Genomic DNA, 20688 nt, shown 5'->3' with positions numbered 1-20688 from the left:
CAGGTCATTTGCTCAGTGAGTAAGTGGTGTGGGCTAAGCTCTACACACTGGAAATTTCCCTGAGCCGCTCACGCCAGCTGCTATAAAGCTGGGACTTGCAGAATTATAAGCCTGAAGGCAGCATTTATGTAAGGGATCATATTGATTAGAAAAGCAGTTGACGGATGTTGCGCTTTCTAATATCGGGCTGAATTGCGAGGCCGAGGACGATATTACGCTGCTCTTTTAAATAAAACTTTGCTTCCTCCACCATCCTGAACACCATGATGAGCAGATGTTCTTTTGCACACAGAGTATTATTTATTGATTTTTTTCGTTTAGTCAATTTGAAACGTCGTCTGTTGCTTTAGTCCCGTGAAATCGTGCGAACGGTGCAAATATAAAAGCTGGAAGCAGCAGTATTGCTCACTTCACTGTACATGATAAACAAGAAGTAAACAAATATGTGAAGGTCGCGGTGGGGAAAACATCACATGGATATAAAACACTTCATTCAATCATGATTATCCAGGGATAAAAATGTTCTTGCTTGTGATTTTACAAATGCAATAATAATGCAGATTATGCACACAAACCATTAAACTACTTCTGTTTAATATTATTATATTGGAAGTGCTCATACTGATATTTTTGCTGCAGCACTAATGAAAGCTTGACATCTGTAGTGTATGTTGGATTGCCACATACAAGATGTTGATGTACAGTAAGCATGTTTCATACAGACGATTTCTAAACACACAGTAAGGTTTGACTTTTTATAATTCAAATGTATTATAAAAAACAATTAGAAAAGAGTAATGATTCATAATGCAACTAATGGCTATTTACCAGAAGAGGACAGCTTCCCATTTGAGTCTAGTTCCTTTCAAAAATTGTTCCATATGACGTCTCGGGCTGTTTCTCCTGGCTACTTTCGGCTCTGGCCTGCTCATTAGGGATCCACAGCCAGATTTCTGTGCAATAGAAATAGAAATGAACTGAAATGAATTTTCTGTTCATTTCTCAGTACCTGGAAACATGCCCAAACTTTCATTTAATCATATGTCCGTCATATATAATTAGGGCAGAATTCAGAAGTCTTTAGATATCCTTAAGTCTTATAGAACATGCCTGCAGCATTCCCCATCGTGGCCACTTTCTCCGTGAAGGGACATGACAAGACATCTGTTCTCCTTAGAAATGCGAGCAAGTAGTCATTTCCATAGCAACCTGAGCTCAGGGACGCTCCTTCTCAGTATTCACAAAAAGGGATACGATGGAGGTGAATGAAATGCCTTGTAATGCCCTTTTATATCCTGCATGCTGTTTGAGTATTCAGAGATAACATGTCTTATTGTCTGTTTTATCATACACTACTTTGATAAAACAGACAACAAGACATGTTATCTCTGAATACTCATACACTACCAGTCAAAAGTTTGGACACACCTTTTAATTCAGTGTTTTTTGTTTAGGGATTTATTTTCTACATTCTAGAACAATACTGGAGATTTCAAAACTATGAAATAACACACATGGAGTTAAGTAATCCATATGTAATGACAACAAAAAACAGTCAGTTGTTATTTTAAGACACCATGACACCAAAAAGCACCATGATGAAACTGGCTCACATGAAGACCATCCCAGTAAAGCAAGACCAAAACTTACCTCTGCTGCAGAGGAGAAGTTCGTTTAGAGTTACCAGCCTCAGAAATCACCAATTAACAGCACCTCAGATTAGAGGCGTTATGAAGGCTTTACAGGGCATCAGTAGCAGACATATCTCAATATCAACTGTTCAAACGACATTATTGTGTATTTCGGCCGCCTTCAGCATTGTTTTACAATGTAGAAAGAAATAAACATCAGGAAAGACCATGGAATTAGAAGATGTGTCCAAACTTTTGACTGGTAGTGTACATCCAAAATGTAGTTGGGCTTACTGACTAACTTCCATCAAATTCACCTTTGCTACCACATGTCTGAGCAGATGTTAATTGGCTGGTGGATCATTGGTTGGAAAACGTCAGAACAACAGCAATGCTCTGGTCATAATCCGACCAGTGAAGAAGCGCTGGGAAATGATTAAACACAGATTTTTGCCTGTACAAGATAAGCTGTAATGTGTAACTACACCTGCTAGGTGGACGTGTATATACAGTTCTGAAGACCTTTTTTTTTTTTTCCCCCTTTCTTTCTTTTGTTGCTTTTTTGCAGAACCAGTCATTTCCTTACAGCAAGAACGGCTTTAAAGTTGGAATGAGGCTGGAGGGAATCGACCCCTTGCATCCTTCCATGTTCTGTGTGCTCTCAGTGGCTGAGGTTAGCATGCTGTTAAAGGATTTCCACCCCAATTTTCTAAAAGGATAGTATAACTGTCTTGATGACGCTAATGTTAAGATGTGAAAACTGAATTCATTTATGTAGTCTGATTTTTTTTTCTACTGAAAGATCTATTTCTTTAAAAGACATTTTGACATTTACGATGCATTGGTTGTTATTCATGTGTCCTCCAGGTGATTGGCTACCGGCTGCGTCTGCACATGGATAGTTACTCAGAGTGCTATGACTTCTGGGTCAATGCTGACTCCCCTGATATCCGGCCAGTCGGATGGTGCGAGTCCACAGGTCGCAAACTACACCCTCCGAAAGGTATAGGGGTTCATAAGCGGTGAACCGTGGTAATAGATGGAAAATATCAGCCATGTTTTTACTCGGCAGATGGCAAGCTGTCTGTCCACCCCCCCCCCTCCTTTTTTTGGGTGGGCAGTTGCTGGTCAGCAGTCCACCTGTGACCCTGGGTTTTACAAAATGGAAATTTATTTAGCCAGTCTGTTTATAAAAGATGTGCAGCGCATAAAGTCAAGGAGAAGTGGTGCTTCGGTTAAACCTTTACATTATTCATTTAATTACAGTCTGTTAATATAAAAATAAGAAATATGAAGATTGTCTGTTATACTAGTTTGACTCAAATAATGTCTCTCCTTTTTCTCTTTCTCATGACCTTTCACTCTCGCTTTCTGACTCCGTTTGCCTCTCAGGTTATAAGATGAATGAGTTTGACTGGGAAAAATACTTGGAGTCTTGCAATGCTCAGGCTGCACCAAAGAATCTCTTCAAATCCCAAAACAGTGTAAGTACACTGCCTTGTGTAGATTCAGACAACATCACTCATACAGACAGCAGAAGGAGGAAATGTCTCTATTAGCAGTGAACAGTGCCTCTTACAGGCTGAAAAAACCTGTACTGGAAATGTCATGGTTATATTCTTTACTGCTAGTCTCAGCTTATTTATGCCTGGTATTAAAAAGAAATGATCTGTGCAGCCAGAGTAAGCTCAACATCAGTTATTGAATCCCATGAACATTTTCAGACAGCATAGTCATAGTGGAATTTTACCTACCCCCTGGAGGTAATTTTTAGCATATTTCATCATAGTTGAATTAAAATGCTGCCAGCATTTAAACCCTTGACATCTAATTGCAGCCAAAATCCTCTCGGGTTACCTCTGTATTAGCTAGCTTTTTTATAAAGCACAAGTTGGGGAAGGAAACAACAGGCACATGTTACTGAGAAGAGTTACGAAGAATTATTAGGAAATTGGGTGGGTGCTGGTCAGCTGTCAAGCTTTATTGGTGAGCATTGTTCTGGTAGATCAGATAAGCAGACAAATGAAATGTTGAAGGCTAGAGGTTAGCGCACTCAGTAAGATGAACATCTTTTAACAGACTACCACCACCTCAAAATTTGAGGTGGGCATGAAACTGGAGGCAGTGGACAGGAAGAACCCCTGCCTGGTGTGTGTGGCCACTGTGGCTGACATCATAGACAACCGCTTTCTGGTTCATTTTGACAACTGGGACGACACATACGATTACTGGTAAGAGGCACTGTAAGAGAAATACAATTTCTGTACAAAGCAGAAACAGCAAAGTATCTGACTCAGTACTGGATATGAATACAATCAAAACCCAAACAACAAAACCAAAAATAAAGGATTTAGATTTGACCAGAGATTTAAGGTATGCAAGTGCAGTCTAATTGAATTCTGGCAGCATGTCATGGCTCATATCCTGCATTTATATACGGAGAAAAGTATCTGACTTGGGTCAGGAAAGCATGATGCCTGCAGGAAACCATCTGTTATTCATTCCAAATATATAATGTGTTTTGAGTGAAGCATACTGATTCACCTACGTGAATGGAATAACTACTTTAGATAAGTGGGAGCTGTCGGTTATTTTATATGATGAAAATTGAAAGAAGTTGCCTGTGTTGTTAGGTCTGCTTGAGCATGCTAGTGTTGAGTAATTTAACATGGCTGCCTGAATTGGGTAATGAAATGCACGTTAGAGTGAAGCGTATACAGTGATGTGCAATGACTTCTATGAGGAAGAATGTTTAGAGATCGGTCCATAGTCTACTGTGTTGAAACGAGTAGAAATGTTCTCTTCTTTCTGTTATACTACTTGCTTCCAGCAGGAGAAGCTCTGAGCCTTCCCAAATAGAAGCAATCATCTCATGACGCACTGCAGAACACACACACATGCACAGAGCAGAGACTTCATACTCTCCATAGTCCACTTCATTTCCTCTTGCAGGATTCCTCTTCTTTTCATTTCTTGCGAACGCATCCAACAACCAAACTGCTGTTCTGTCTGTAAAGCTTAAAAATATACCATCATGCTGTAAGGAAGTAGTATTCTTTTCAGTTAGAAATGATGTTATTAGACAAGTGTTATGTATGTGTTTGTGTATATCTCTCTCTCTTTTTGGTCAGGTGTGATGCCAGTAGCCCCCATATCCACCCTGTGGGCTGGTGCCAGGACCACGGACGACCTCTCACAGCACCTCAGGGTAACTCGGGTCCTATTCTCAAAATGTTATTTCTACAAATGTCAGTTTTGGCCGAACGACTCCTTTCTCATATCTATACACGCAATATAAAAGATCCAAGGAACAATCTGTTTATAATAAAGGGATGTCATCATTTTGCTTCCTGGCTTTCATTAGTGAGCTTGCGTTTGTGACCTAGGTGTAATTTCATTAGTTCCATGTCTTTTTCATTTTCTTTTAGGAGACAAATTGTTTTTCATTAGTGTGTGATTAGTCCTTCAGTCTTTATTTTAAGTAAAGTAATTCCTTAATCACTAAACTAGTCAATACCTTTTCTCATAGAACAGCATAACATAGACATACTGTAACTGCCCTAATCAATAGTAATAGATTTTAATACACTGCAGAGATTTGAAGCAAGTCTCATGAAATTATTTCAGTGCCCACAAGTTGCTCACATTTTCTGGTGAGCAGCTTCTTCAAAAAAGGATTTTGATAAGAAGATGCGTTTTACTCTCTTAATTCAATAACAGTCCACCTCTCGATAAAGGTGTTTAAGGAATATTGATCTGTCACACAATCAATGTCCTACATACATAAGTGTTTTATTGAATATACAGGTGTTCTGAATGCTGTGTGTTACTGATGATTTCATACACTGACCTAAAAAACATTACATTACATTACATAGAGGTCCATAATAATTGGTGCTGGTATTTCCTTAAAATTATTGCCTTTCAGTCTTCACTTTATTTTAATTCTTCAATAATCACCGTGTTAATATATGATGGAAATGTGGTAGCTTAGTGGTTAAGGTGTTGGACCACTGATCGGAAGGTTGTGAGTTCGATTGCCAGGTCTACCCAGCTGCCACTTGGCTAACCCTTGAGCAAGGCCCTGAACCCTCAATTACTCAGTGGTATAAAAGTCACTTTGGATAAGGGCATGTGCCAAATGCCAGAAATGTATATCAAAAGTCAGTAAGTTGGTCATCTTTAATAGAGATACAATTATGCAATTTTATATAGTGTCTGGTTTACACTTCTGTTATCTCTCTCACTCTCTCACACACACACTTTGTGTGCATGCATTTCCTTCCTTTCTTTCACCCCTGATTCTTTTCTTCTGGTCTGCTGAGTTGTATTAAGCTAAAGCTGCACCCAAGTTTTCACCCCAAACTGCAGCTGTCATCATCTTTCCATGAATAGCTCAGGCTACTACATTAATCCTCCAGCACATTCATTATATACTGAGCTGCGTACTGGGGTGATGTGTTGGGGGGTGAAACCCGCTCTTCCTCCGTTATCTCTTACTTTAAGTTTAGCTTTATCGTATGCCAGGCTGCTGTATGAGCATAGGAGCATGTAATTGAGCACTGGAGACCTTCTGGAGGGAGTCACACTGCTGTCACAGAGACAGATGGAGCAGTCTGCGCTGCCTTAGAGGTGTGATGGGGGAAATCTGGCTCAGGGTGATAGCAGCTAGCGCAGCCATTCCTCTCCTGAGTAGCAAGCTCGGCTTAAGGTTAAACCCAGATGAATACAGACAGGATCATATCTTCACACCTGACCTGCACAATCTGCCAAGGATATGGACTGGCTAAGCTGTACATGACTCTGATACAGTTCTCTTGCACTAACCTCAACTGTTCTACACAACAAAACAAAGGTGTGTGCAGTGGGCACAAAATGAAATCTGTTCCATTTTGTGCTTTAAATTACTAATTACTAGTATTTTACATAATGGGGCTGGACATTTAATCTCTCAGATTGTATTTAACCAAAAAAAAAAAGTCCAGTTTCTCTTTTTTATATTTGAAGTAGCTCTTGGAACTGGCTTGTAATTCACTCACATACATACTCATGTAGCAAGCTGAAGATTTTGACAATAAAAATGGTCTTTGTAACATATGCATTACAGCAGAGTGAAATTCTTTCTTCGCATATCCCATCCTTGGAGATTGGGGTCAGAGCACAGGGTCAGCCGTGATACAGCACCCCTGGAGCAGAGAGGGTTAAGGGCCTTCCTCAAGGGCCCAACAGTGGCAGCTTGGCGGTACTGGGGCTTGAATATGGGTCATATAGAGAAAGCTGTATGGGAATAGGGGTAAAATCTTTTTAAAAAAAATAATTCAAAAAAGCATAGTAATAGTGTGGTACACTACAATTGTGGTAAGGTTAGTGAACTGGTAAACATGCAGCGATCAGTAAACCCCTTTTATACCAGTCACAGTATGCATTTGATGTGCAATCATACCATATTTGTTCACTCTAGTGATATTCATTCAACCTGATTTCTAACCCTATAAAATACTTTATGTTATTGAGGAGTTTATTCTCATGTATACTCTATCCAATTTGTACATACACTATGTTGCCAAATGTTTTGGGATGCCTGTCTTTACATGCCCACCCTTTGCAGCTATAACAGCTTCAACTCTTCTGGAAAGGCTTTCCACAAGGTTTTGGAGTGTGTTTCTGGGAATTTTTGACCATTCCACTAGAAGCACGTTTGTGAGGTCAGGCACTGATGCTGGACGAGAAGGTCTGGCTCACAGTCTCTGCTCTAATTCATCTCAGAGGTGTTGAGGACAAGACTCTGTGCAGGCCAGTGAAGTTCCTCCACACCAAACTCGCTCATCCATGTCTTTATGGACCTTGCTTTGTGCACTGGTGTGGAGACATGTTGGAACAGGAAGGGGTCATCCCCAACTGATCCCACAAAGTTGGGAGCATGAAATTGTCCAAAATGTCTTGGTATGCTGAAGCATTAAGAGTTCCTTTCACTGGAACTAAGGGGCCAAGCCCAACCCCTGAAAAACGACACCTGAATTCAATGATTTGGAGGGGTGTCCCAAAACGTTTGGCAATATAGTGTAGTTACATTTTAGCCCTTGGTCATATTGCAGAAGTGTGTTCTCACCTTGCTTAAAATTCGAGAACACTTAATGAACTTAACTGAGTGTTGGAGTTGGCAATTTTATTGTACTAAGTTGCTATGATCTTTCAGTCTCTGCTTTATTATGATTTTTCTGGAACATTTGTTGTGTTCCCTAATCATTTCTACATAAACATAACCCATAACCCAGTGTCAGCCATAGTGAGGCAGTTATTAAGCTTTTCATAATATCTGGTTCATACTGTCTATAATCTCCTTCTCTCCACTCTGTAAATAGCAGCTCTGTAGTCAAGGGTTAAATCATGTATTTGCCAGATGTCAATACTTTATGATGCTATATACTCTATTCCTTTAATTAAATCAACTTTTTTTGTTTTGTAATACTGCAGTACTAAACTGATTAAGATGTATTCATAGTATCATTTAAATGGATGTTCAGTTCTATAGTAAATGTCTAGGGGAAAATATCTGCCAATTGAATGACAATGTGTTAAGAGTATGTGATCTGTAAATGTTTTATAGGAAGAAATATTGTTCCTGTGTATAACAGGTGGGTGTTAAGGAACATGGGGACAGTGTTGGTCACAGAGACAGTCCAGAGTCACTCTATGGCTAAAGGTGTGAGGACACCAAACCATCACATCTGTACATCTGTGCTTAAAGAACATCCTATTCAAGCCTCAGTTTCCTTTCATGCTATAATATCCTCCTTTCTTGAAGACTTGACTAGATTTTTGAGTGTGGCTGTGGGGATTTGTGTTCATTCAGCTATAAGAGCATTATTGAGATCAGGCACAGATGCTGGGTGAGGAGGTCTGGGATGCAGTCAGCCTTCCTGTTCTTTGGGATTGAAGTACATTTACACTATTTGTAGCAGATGCCATTTTTTTAGGGTTACGGGTCCTCGTTGTACCTCGTTCGACCTTGCTCAAGGGTCCGGCATTGGCAGTTTGATGGTCCTGGGATTTGAATTCACAGCCTTCCGATCAGTCCTTAGCCACTGAGCTACCACTGGCATTGTCTGGGCCCATCAGGTCAGCGCTCTGTGCAAGAGATCTTCCTCTCTAATCTTAGCAAATCATGTATTCATGAACCTCGCTTTGTACACGTTGTCCTGCTGGGACAGGTTTGGCGCCCTTTAGTTCCAGTAAGATGAAATGTTAATATTTACTAGTGTAGTAATATTTTATTTCAGTGGCCCAGGGACACAGCACTGATATCGCACCTTTTATCAGTTATTTTTACTACTGAGGTTAATTGACTGGACATTTGGATTAAATAGATTTAATGAACTAAATGACTCTGTGACTCCCAATATGTAGTCTATATTGTAGAATATTGTACATGTGTAGAATATCATTATACAAATTGAAATCATATGTCTGATATTTGAATTCTTGGTTTCTATGCATTAAACCAGTCTCTACTGAAGGTAACAGTTAAAGTAATCCATGGCTGTAAAAAGTTCAGAGCCGAATTAGGATTCATCTCCTAACTTACTGGAAGAAAGACAATATAGCAGATAAAGCCAGATCTTACAGATAATGCAGTTCGAGCCATTTCCTGCAGCAGACACTGAGTGGTATGCTTAGTCTTCCATTTCACATCTGATAAATAGCGCTCTTGTTCTTGGAAGGCGCTAACGTTCACCATTAGTGCAAACCATTAACAACTTATTCAGTCACGTGCCTCAGTCCCATTACTCGCTAAGTCAATGAACCTGGCAGCATACGTGATGCCAATTTTTCTAATCAGATTGTGTTGTTGGCTTTTGTTCAAGGACACCCGAATCCAGAACATTTCATATGGGAGGAGTATTTGGAAGACAATGGTGCTTCTGCAGTTCCAAGCCAAGCCTTTTGTATGGTGAGCAAATAATGATAGTCACATCAGTGTGAGACAACATTTCTATATTGTTTATTAAAAGGAAATAGCCTGTGTGTGTGACTACAAAGCTCAGATCTGTGCATGTGCTTCTATTTCTGTTTTTGCTCATGTATATGCATGTATGTGGTGTGCATGGGCATGTTTTTATATTATGGTGGGGACCATAAATGTCTGGTTTTCGCCAGAAAGAGATTTTCTTTTCTTTTTTTTTTCCTAAACAATGTTTGCAAGGTTTATTAAAAAAGCCAAAAGAACTTTTTTTTTTGTTTACTGACATTAAGGCTAGGACTAGATTTGGGTTTAGACATAGCATTAATTAACTGCGCCTCAGGATTAAAGTGTTTCGTAATGATTCAGCTGCAATGTCCTGACTGAAAAAGGTTCTCCTCAAGGCTATACACATGTTGAATGGCAGTTTAATTAAAGCAAGCTCACTGCTCTTTCACAATAGCTTGTAGTTATAAATTTTGCAACTGCAGATTTGGTTTATCTTGCTGTCAGCATGCCAAAGTGAAGGCTCTGGTCAACACTGTCTGTCTGCAGAGAGCTCCTCATGGATTTCAGAACAACATGAAGGTAGAGGCGGTGGACAGAAGAAACCCCATGCTGATCCGCGTGGCCTCCGTTGTTGATATTGAAGACTACAGAGTGAAGGTGGGTTCGAGAACAACACAGACACAAGCTGCCCTTTAACAGGTTTGAGCAAGAGGTATTTGTGTTCTACAGGGTTTCCCCAGAAGTGTCTGTACATAGGAAAATGTAGTTTTTATGGAAAATTAGCTCATCTCATCATAGCACATCTGGTGCAATGCATGTGATTTGTGCTTCAAATGGTATGATCTTTGTGCTGTATCTTTATCTGTCTCTGGTATGCCTGAATATATGAACTATAACAGTCCATTTATGGAGACTTTTGGGACAGCCTGTATTAAACCTCCCCCATTGACATTTGTTATTAGTATTAGGTTTAAATATAATAGACATTTATGATAAAAAGCACACACAGTGATGTTTATAAATGCATTATTGTCAGGTGTTTCTGTTCAACATTTGCAATGGACATTATTATTGTCACTTTTTAATTTGGAGTTTAGTGTTAAAATTAGATGGGTTTCAATTTCATCTCCCCACGTCCTTGTTTGCTCTGGTTACAGTACGCTTAACTACAGCGAATGAAGCAATAGTGACAAGCCTGCTCTGGTTCATTAGTATCAGGGCAGGTGTTGGTGCTTTGAAGACTGTGTATTCCTGCTGGCCACTTTATTAGACAGTGCCTTATTAGATAAGACATCTTAGAAGCTTGAATGGTTTTCCCTAATCAGAAACTCTGTATTTTTAGTAATTCAGCAATGACTCTAATTGGCAACACTGAAATGAGTTTGTATTAAATCTTTGATGCAAAAGGTGTTATAGGGATGTACACCAATCAGGCATAACATTATGAGCAGTGAGAGGTGAAGTGAATAACACTGATGATCTCCTCATCATGACACCTGTTAGTGGGTGGGATATATTAGGCAGCAAGTGAACATTTTGTCCTCAAAGTTGATGTGTTAGAAGCAGGAAAAATGGCCAAGCGTAAGGATTTGAGCGAGTTTGACAAGGACCAAATTGTGATGGCTAGACCACTGGATCAGAGCATCTAGACCTTCAAGATCTTCCTTCTCTTGTGGGGTGTTCCCGGTCTGCAGTGGTCAGTATCTATCAAAAGTCCATGTTAATGTTACTTTGACACGTACCACCTACCTAAGCATTGTTGCAGACAGTGTATACCCTTTCATGGAAACGGTATTCCCTGTTGGCTGTGGCCTCTTTCAGCAGAATAATGCGCCGTGCCACAAAGCAAAAATGGTTCAGGAATGGTTTGATGAGCACAACAGCGAGTTTGAGGTGTTGACTTGGCCTCCAAGTTCCTCAGATCTCAATCCAGTCGAGCATCTGTGGGATGTGCTGAACAAACAAGTCAGATCCACCTCACAACTTACAGAACTTGCTGCTATCTATCTTGGTGCCAGATACAACAGCACACCTTCAGTTATCTAGTGGAGTCCATGCCTCAAAGGGTCAGGGCTGTTTTGGCAGAAAAAAAGGGGGACCAACACAATATTAGGCAGGTGGTCATAATGTTATGCCTGGTTGGTGTATAAGCATGGGCCAAATCGCAAACCTCATATATGAAATTTATGAAATATGTCCCCTTGTTGTATTTATTCCTAATTGCGTGGTCAGATACCATCCATTAGGAGAGTAGTAGTTCTAATGCAGGTCAGAACTACTTGCTGAACGTATTGATTTTGATCAGACACAATCCAGTTCCACATCATACTACAGCAGACCCGAAGAAAAACGGTTTTTGTTTCATTTTTTTTCTTCAACAGTTTCTATGGGAGACCTTTTCAGGTTCATCAGGCTGAAAAGAAACCTGAAACAGTTGCTACGGTAGAATCTAATTAATGGCACATTTTCTGCACACGTTTTAAAGTGACACAGAAGTAGCACTGCTCCTTTATACTGAAAATAGAAATTAGAGTTGAGTATGCTCTGGGACCATAGGCTAAGTTTGATCTGCACTTAATGATGTTTGCCAGGATTTCACTGTTGATGCAACTGAAAGCTAATGTTTCTTAACCGAACACTGCGGTGAAATCACATTAGAGCCTCATCAGATGCTGCCTGTTGAGACGGTCCAGATGCAGCATACTTTTATGCAGACTGTGCTGTGATTTGAAGTCTTTTGTATTAAAAAAAAAAAAAAACATGCACCAGAGCTGTCTCACATATGCTGTTTTCAGAAGGCATGATGATGTGTCTCATTACAAGTACCAAAATGTAATGGTTTTAAAATCAATATCAGCTTGGTGACTAATCACATAACTGAGTGAAATGTCAGCATTTTTGTGGCATAATTGGACTTGAATATTGTCCACCTTGTCCAGCTGCCAGTAAATCTACTTCTCTTATTTCGATCCTATGGCTTTTGCCTTAAAAGGTACTTGGAAGATTGACTTAGCATTATTTTTTATATTGTCATTTTTTATTAACATACATTCACCAGGCACTGTAACTGTCCAGTTTGGGATAGTCTGTGCCCACTGGAGCCTCGGATTCCTCCTCTTGGCTGAACGTGGAACCCAGTGTGGTCTTCTGCTGTTGTAGAACTCAAGTTTCAATGCTTTACTTGTTCTGAGATGGTTTTCTGCTCAATACAGGTATAAAGAGTGCTTATTAGCTTTAATGTATCCTTCCTGTTGACTTGAATCGATCTGGCCATTATCCGCTGACCTCTGGACATTTTCCGCTGACCTCTTATGACATTTCCATTAACGCAGTTGTCACTTTCTTGATGGTTTTTGTTTTCTCCACCATTCTGTGTAACCTCTAGTGACCTTGAAAATCTCAGGAGACCTTTCTGAGATCTTTCTCAAGACAACCACACCACGATTAAAGTCACTGAGATCACCTTTGTTGTCCTGATATTTGATTTGAACATTTCCCGAAGCCCTTAACCTGTATCTGCATAATTACATTATGCTGCTGCCATACAATTGGCTGATTTTTGCATGAAATCTATAGGTGTTCCTAATAAAGTCTTTGTCCTGTTTTTTTTTTTTTTGTGTAAAAGGTGCACTTTGATGGCTGGCACTCCAAGTTTGACTTTTGGGTGGACTCGGATATGCCTGACCTTCATCCAGTGGGCTGGTGTGCGAGGACAGGTCACCCCCTGGAACCTCCACTGAGTGAGTGTAAATGACCTACATCTATATGTGACCTTCATGCTATGCTCAGTGTTTCCCCAAACACACTTTCTGTATTCATTTTTATACATGAGCTATATGAATAACATTGCTAATGCAGTATATGATAAAATGTCCTCTAACTGTACCACTGCACAAGATGCTGAAAATAGCTCATGGTCAGCAATGAGTATCAGCTACTACATCTGTCTGGCCCAGGAGTACAAGAGTCTTTATTTTAGCATTCTGCTGTACTTAACACACCTGATTTACCTAATTAACTAATTACCCAGGCCTCCATGGGCTATAGCTGTTGTGCTAGAAGAAAGAAAACACAACTGTCTGCAGGAGACTTGAGTCTTTATACTCCTTAAGAAGTCTGTATCTAATACTATAGAACTGTTAATGAATAGTGCGAACATGGATTATAAAGATTTCAGTTAGTTGGCTAATCTGTCTTGATATAGTCTTTGCACCATTTCTGAAAGTATGTAACAGTTAAGCCTTTACCCTTTTACATTCACCTCAGCGGCTGTGGCAAGCAGGGAGAAATCTGACGTTTATTTGTGCCCCCAAGAAGCATCACTCGCAGATCTAGCGATGACATTTTCACTTCTAGGACTGACCTGTTTGAGGTCTGAGCTGGCATTTGACCATGTTGATTCTGTCATGTTGTACTTGACCTTGTTACTGTGCCGTGTGAGTGCACAAGATTTGATCTCGAATGAAATTTCAAACTGTTGAAGCAAGATAAGAATTATAGAAAATAGAACAACAAAAGGACGAAGGCATGATCTTTTTAGCCTAACTACGACGACGCTTGGTGAAAGGCAATAAGCAAGGCTTATACATGTTTGTTTGTTGTTTTTTTTTAGGTGGATATCTGGTTATTGTTTTCAATGCTTATTCTTTTTGCCTTTGTCAGCAAATGCAGGACCTTCTGACCTCAAGAGCTCCATGACGCAGGGAGTGTGTCCAACCCCAGGCTGCAGGGGAGTGGGCCACATCAAGGGAGCAAAATACACAGGACACCACAGGTATGGCATGACATTTGTCACAGTGGCTGTTGCCCTTCCGCATTTTGGACGTAGTTCAAATTGTGATACAAATTTATTGATCGTCATAACAATGACGACAATCACATTAGCTGAATCGATCCAGACTGAACTTGACATGAAAGAGTGCTTCAGTAAAGGCTCACCTGTCACATTATGCAAGCCTTTTAATCCAAGCAGAGGGCATTTAAGGAGAGAGTGTAGGATCATCTAGGAAGCAGGTTAAAGGGGGTATCTCCTGAGGATCTGCATCTTGTATCCTCAAGCTGCCTGCATCGATCTGTTTAAAGTAGGAGCATGCAACTAAAAGTACAGTTTTCCGGATAAGAAGCTAATATAACTGTAAAGCGACAGCAGTTACCGTGTACATTAACTTTCTTTCCGTGATGAGCAGAGCATTTATTCTATCCCCCAGCCTTTTATGTAACCTGACAAAGTCTTCTGTCTTGTCAGAGTGTCTTGTCAAGCATACAGCTTTGTGCTGCAACCCTATGCCTCCGTCACTCCTCACCAGCTTTCTCTCCCAGGCCTTGCGGATCAATACCGTCACCTGGAGAAATATCAAGTAAAATTTTGATTGATGGGAAACAAAGTGCAGTAAGAATTGTAATCTGCTGTTGTGAACTTCATTCTGTCCTACTGCATTTGATCCAGCCATTTGATTTGATTTTTCCACTATGAAGTCCGGATTGCATTTTAGCTGCTTTGCTTTTCACCTTTTCCAGTCATGTAATCGCAGCAGAATCAATCAGGGGCAGAAATATGCATCTTCATCTTTAGATAAAGAGTCTGGGGTCCTTCCGAGAGCCATTTCTGATTAGAGAGAGTATGAGAGATGCAGTGTTTATTATCCATGCGGCAGAAAATGTTCTTCCCAGCCACTGAATAGAGCTGAGCTTCATTAGTGAATAATTTACATTCTATTTGCATACATTAACATATGATTGCCTCAAAACTAACCATTTAAGCTTGGCAATAGCATTACGTTTTCATCAAGAGTCACATGTAGGAAGAGAATACAATATTCACATGTCTGAGATGCTCAGCAGAGTTTACCGTCATTAGGAAGAGCATCCAGGAGAACATTTATGACGAGTTTTTCATCTCTTTTGATAAGCTGCCTTAAACAATTTGGACAGCTTGAAGGGCTGCTTTTGTGGAAGGGGTCCTGAAGGGAGATTATTGCAGTAAACAAGTCCTCCCTGCGCATATGGAACCTCTTGACGTTCTTTAATAAAAACCTAATTTGAAATGCATATTAGTGACATACTCTCAAAGAGCTACTTCCATATTGTTTTTGCACAGCGTCGGTATTTCCATTCCCTATCCATTAATCGGAAATAGATGAGCTGCACCATTATCTGAAAGTGAAAATAGCGGGGTAGTTGTGAGTCAGAGTGTGATTTCCAACACGGTACAATTTAACCAGAAAAGCAGCACAAACGCAGAGTTATTTTTAAACCCCATCCACATTTTCACCATTTCAGTTCCATGTCAAGTCAGTTTTATTTATCTGCCGCTTTTAACAGTGAGCATGGTTGCAAAGAAATTTGGTTATTTAGTTAGATTTAGATCCTTAATGAGCTGAAACCAAAGAAAAGTTGAGAGGAATCTGACTCAGAATGGAACCAAACCTCTCCTGGGTGACACCAGATTATGAGTCATATACTATAAAATCAGACAATACTGAATGGCTCTTCACTATGAACATTAAAGGGTTATTATTCATTAGCGTTTTTTAGCTTCAACTCTTTAGTATCCAAGGGATGTTATCTACTGAATGATTAATGAGACCTGAGGGCAAACTGTTGTCAGTAAGTGCAATCTTTAGGCTATCCAATTGAGACCATCAGGAAGCCATCTTTAGGATATCAGTGGGGTATATCCCACAGCAATCTCACAGCAATCTTTAGGCCATCCTTGAGGGGCCATTCTCAGCAGCACTGAGGGATTCTCAGATGAAGGAAGCTCCAAGCAAGGAGGAGAGCAGCAGGATGGATCAAGCGTGACCGGAGGGCACGGAGGGATCAAAGCATCTCATCAGGCAGGAGTAACCTGTGTAGCTCTACAGGAGAGAAAGAAAGAGGGGTGTAGTAAGATCATCAGTGTAGGATTATAACACTGAAACCATACACATATTGTCAAAAGTTTTGGGACACCCCTCCAAATCATTGAATTCTTGGCCCTTTAGTTCCAGTGAAAGGAACTCTTAATGCTTCAGCGTACCAAGACATTTTGGACAATTTTCTGCTCCCAGCTTTGTGTGAACAGTTTGGGGATGACCCCTTCCTGTTCCAACATGACTGCGCACCAGTGCACAAAGCAAGGTCCATAAAGACATGGATGAGAGAGTTTGGTGTGGAGGAACTTGACAGAGTCCTGACCTCAAGCCGATAGAACACCTCTGGGATGAATTAGAGTGGAGACTTATTTATTGTCAAATGTTTGCTTCTATAAATAATACTATTCATGTTAAATGTGCTGTTCAGGGCTGAACAAAATCTCTTTAGCCAAATGACCCCAAATGGACATTTTAAATTTTAACCCATCCCCCATGTCAATTTAAAAATACCATTTCTTAATGTTCCATGTTCCTTAAATTGACGTATCCTCAATCATATGATGCCTCATGTGATGGTAATGTTAATCGCTGCTTAGCGAGCAGAGAGCACACCCTGATGACACTGTTCTGTGACACATTCGCTGTATTGAAGCCAGAGCAGGAAGAAAAAAAGTGAACCATGAAATACTTTTCAAAGCTCACCCCGTCTTTTACAAGGCAGTAGGGAGCACTTTTAAACCTCTTCAAAATATCGTATGACCTCTCCTTAAGTATGCATTGATTTTTGTCTGGAAGCCATCTGTACTGTAGAAAAGGGCGCCATGCGGTGAGGCACAGCCCGTTTGACTGCAGTAATTTTAGCCTCCTCACATCCACGCACGTTAATCTATTTTTGCACTCCTTCCAAAACCCTCCAGCTTCTTTTTCTCATTTCTGCTTTTAAAAATAGTCTAATTGTCCAATTTTAGCATCTGCGTTTGGAAATTCAGAGACTGAGAATCAGTGTAAATGATCATAAATTGTGCATAATATACACAAACACACACAAGATAACATGTTGCACAGTCCATTGTTGGAGCTGTAAAGCATTTTTGTAATGAGTCGTCATCATGCTCTTATCTTTCTCTAATAGCTGTTCTTTATATCCTATCTGTCCCTCTCCTCTGGTCCTATTCTTATCCTGTTATTCACACTAGAGTGGATCATTTAATTGTGCTATAATATGGAAAGACATTTTGAGGGGTTTATTAAATGTAAAGGCTGGTTAAGCTCTTTGGAGTGCTGGTGCTAGCAGTGTTTGTTTTTATGATCTGTCTTTTTATGCCTGGATGGTGATGGTACTGATTTAAAGGAACATCTGTACATTCATGCAGTTCTCAGATCCCTTTCACGTGACGGCAACACAATCGTGCAGATACGGTTCAGGAGCTTCAGTTATTGTTCACAATCAGATCTCGGCAACTTCACCATGGCATGTTATTAGTGCCAGATGGTCCGGCTTAAGTATTTTAGAAATCACTGATCTGGGATTTCTGCACACGGTAATCTCTAGACCATGTAATGGTTTTTGGTGGACATGGGTTCACGAGAACCGAACAGTTGGAGAGTTTCATTGAACCCGAGCCCATTGTAGCCTCAGATCTTTATATTTGGCTGATGAGAGTGGAACCTCTTGTGGTTTTTGGCTTCTGTGGCACATCCACCTCATGGTATGATGTGTTGTGCATTCTGGGATGGAGATATATATATATATTATTTTGTTTTTGCTCACCACACTTGTAAAGCATGATTAATCAGGTTAACATAGCCTTTCTGTCAGTTCAAACCTGTATGGCTATTTTCCTCTCATCAGCAAGGCGTTTCCTCTTGCAAAACAGTCAACGGATGGTTTTGTTTTGTTTTTCAGACTATTCTGTGTTTTGTTGACTGTTGTTTGTGAACGTCCCCTGAGATCAGCAGTTACTGAAATGCACAATATTTCCTGGTTTCTCCGTTCTTATGACATCTTTCCTCATTCTGATGTGAACATTAACTGATTTTATGCCTTGTGCTGCTTCCACGTGACCGACTGCTGAGATAATTGCATGATACACGATACATAAGTGTACAGGTGTTCCTAATAAACTTGTTTATTTTACGTATTATTCTAATGTAGGCTGATTTTCCGATTCTGTGCTGATTTAAATGATGGAGTTTAAAAATAAATGCTATGCACATTTGATTGCACTGATTATAGATAAGTACTGATCATCAGCATTAGGCTTTGATACTCGCATGATCAGAAATCCAAAAACTAAACTGTATACAAGGAGATTTACTATAAGAGCAGATCCAACAGACGAGCTACCGTTGCTCAGATTGCCGAAGAAGTTAATGCTGGTTCTGATAGAAAGGTGTCAGAATACACAGTGCATGACGGGTCAGGGCTGTGTTGGCAGCGAAAGGCGGACTAACACGGTATCAGACAGGTGGTCATAATGTTATGCCTGGCCAGTGTATTTCAGTAGTGCATCGTGTCGGATAAAAGAGAACAGAGTGCATGAGCATTTGAAATGATGAGAGAACTAAATTCAATCATAGATCAGATTTAGGGTAGTTAGGTGCCTGGCCTCTCCTGTGAATCGTTTTTGGCCCCACAGTGATGATGTAGATGAGCTTTTGGTTTTTATCATTGCAGTTTAGTTTGATTGCTTGAGCAGTGGCACAAATGAAGCATTTTTCTTCAAATCTCCTTGCAAAATTGAAAAGGTTGGAGTGTTTGTCAGTACATTGATTCACAAAAAAGGAGAAACATTTAGTTTTTTTGTGTGTTTGGATCTCTGCCTGAGAGGAAGAACAATGTTGTTTAATCAATCTCTGTTTCATTACAAAAAGGTGCCATATGCTTGTGATGAGGCTGGTATTGGAGCTGTAATGGGAACAGGACCCTCTACTACTAAGAGGAAAGAAGCCAGATGGTGTTTCAGGTGCAAGCTAAATGAAAAACGGTTCTTCTCTCAGAGCCAACACACTCTACAGAGTGACTGATGTTACAGATGCAACAGAAGAGGAAAACAAAACACAATAGAAACTTTTGTGTGCATCCATTAAATATATACAACAAATAAGCATTTATAGTGATATTTTAGATTAATGCAACACAATTCTACCTTTGCTTTTAGCAGATGTACATGCATTGTTCTTGCTCGTATGATGGAAAATGCAGCTTCTACTGAAAACCCACCCGTGTGCAATTTTTTGGGGGGGGGCACATAAAATGCATGTCTAGCACAAAACACTTCTTTGTCTTTTTAATTGTTTTTCTCTCCGCTCTCCTCGTTTACGGCTCCTTCTTCTTCTTCTTCTTCACAGTGCCTTCGGCTGTCCCTACTCGGACATTAACATGAAGAAGGAGGTAGTGCTGCCTGATCGGCTCGGTGGTGAAAAACAAATCACCTTCGTCCCAGTGCACTTTGTGCAGAAAACCAAGAGGCTGTGTGCCGAGCAAGAGGAGGAGGAGGTGGCGAACGACAAAGACGGCCATGAGGAGAACAGGTTGGGAGGATCTGCACCACTTTGGACATTTTGTCATTTTTAAATGATGTCATCAGGAAATATTTGATTTGATTGTTAAAAAACTGAGGAAAAAAAGGTTATTGTTGTTTTTTACAATGTGAAAGGCACATGGGTAATTTGACATTTTATTTGCCACACTAGTGACTAAACAGAAATGTAGTGGACGCTTTCCTCATTACCTCAGACTACATTCTGCCTCGAACCTGTAGAACTGGTCAAATTCATTAACCTTTCATTCCACATGAGTAAATGAGCAATGGCCAGGTTTTAAAACTACTCTATTTCATGCCCAAGTTCACATTTAGGTTTCAGCCTAAGCCCAATTTCATGGTGATCTCAGTCTAGCAGCGAGCTGACAGGCCGAGCGTCATGTTTATTCCCAGCAGATGCCTTGAAGGTGCCGAAATTGCATTTCTTGCTTGTCATACAAACACTCCGAGACACAGGGGGCTGCACGGGCTTAAATGCCAACTCAGCAACACTGAGCCGCTTTATCCCCCTTCAGAGACATTGTATGAAACTGCATTCCCCCCCCCTACTAAGAGCAAACTGTGGACATGGACCAAGTGGTTCAAGGAGCTTGTTATATGAAATATCTGTGACATGCTGGGAGTTTTTAGTTTTAGTGCTCCTTTCTCCTTCTGCTAAGACTGAGTTTAGTATCTTGAATGTTACCCCT

The 20688-nt window shown here is 40.2% G+C and overlaps 1 protein-coding gene across 3 annotated transcripts in view; it reads left to right on the top strand.

Annotated features, from left to right (window-relative positions):
• The window catches only part of LOC131352733 (lethal(3)malignant brain tumor-like protein 4), a 73007-nt gene that overhangs the window by 16381 nt on the left and 35938 nt on the right, over nucleotides 1-20688 (top strand). For all 3 annotated transcript variants that reach the window (XM_058389059.1, XM_058389064.1, XM_058389073.1), the window contains 10 exons: nucleotides 2200-2304; nucleotides 2499-2634; nucleotides 3024-3115; nucleotides 3711-3862; nucleotides 4763-4839; nucleotides 9497-9582; nucleotides 10147-10257; nucleotides 13226-13340; nucleotides 14263-14374; nucleotides 19806-19988. In XM_058389059.1, the coding sequence (XP_058245042.1) occupies nucleotides 2200-2304; nucleotides 2499-2634; nucleotides 3024-3115; nucleotides 3711-3862; nucleotides 4763-4839; nucleotides 9497-9582; nucleotides 10147-10257; nucleotides 13226-13340; nucleotides 14263-14374; nucleotides 19806-19988 (1169 nt within the window). The remainder of the gene's footprint in view (nucleotides 1-2199; nucleotides 2305-2498; nucleotides 2635-3023; nucleotides 3116-3710; nucleotides 3863-4762; nucleotides 4840-9496; nucleotides 9583-10146; nucleotides 10258-13225; nucleotides 13341-14262; nucleotides 14375-19805; nucleotides 19989-20688) is intronic.

This window comes from Hemibagrus wyckioides, linkage group LG01, assembly GCF_019097595.1.
Source record: "Hemibagrus wyckioides isolate EC202008001 linkage group LG01, SWU_Hwy_1.0, whole genome shotgun sequence".
NCBI classification, from domain to species: Eukaryota; Metazoa; Chordata; class Actinopteri; order Siluriformes; family Bagridae; genus Hemibagrus; species Hemibagrus wyckioides.
This window is presented reverse-complemented; position numbering and strand designations above follow the sequence as displayed.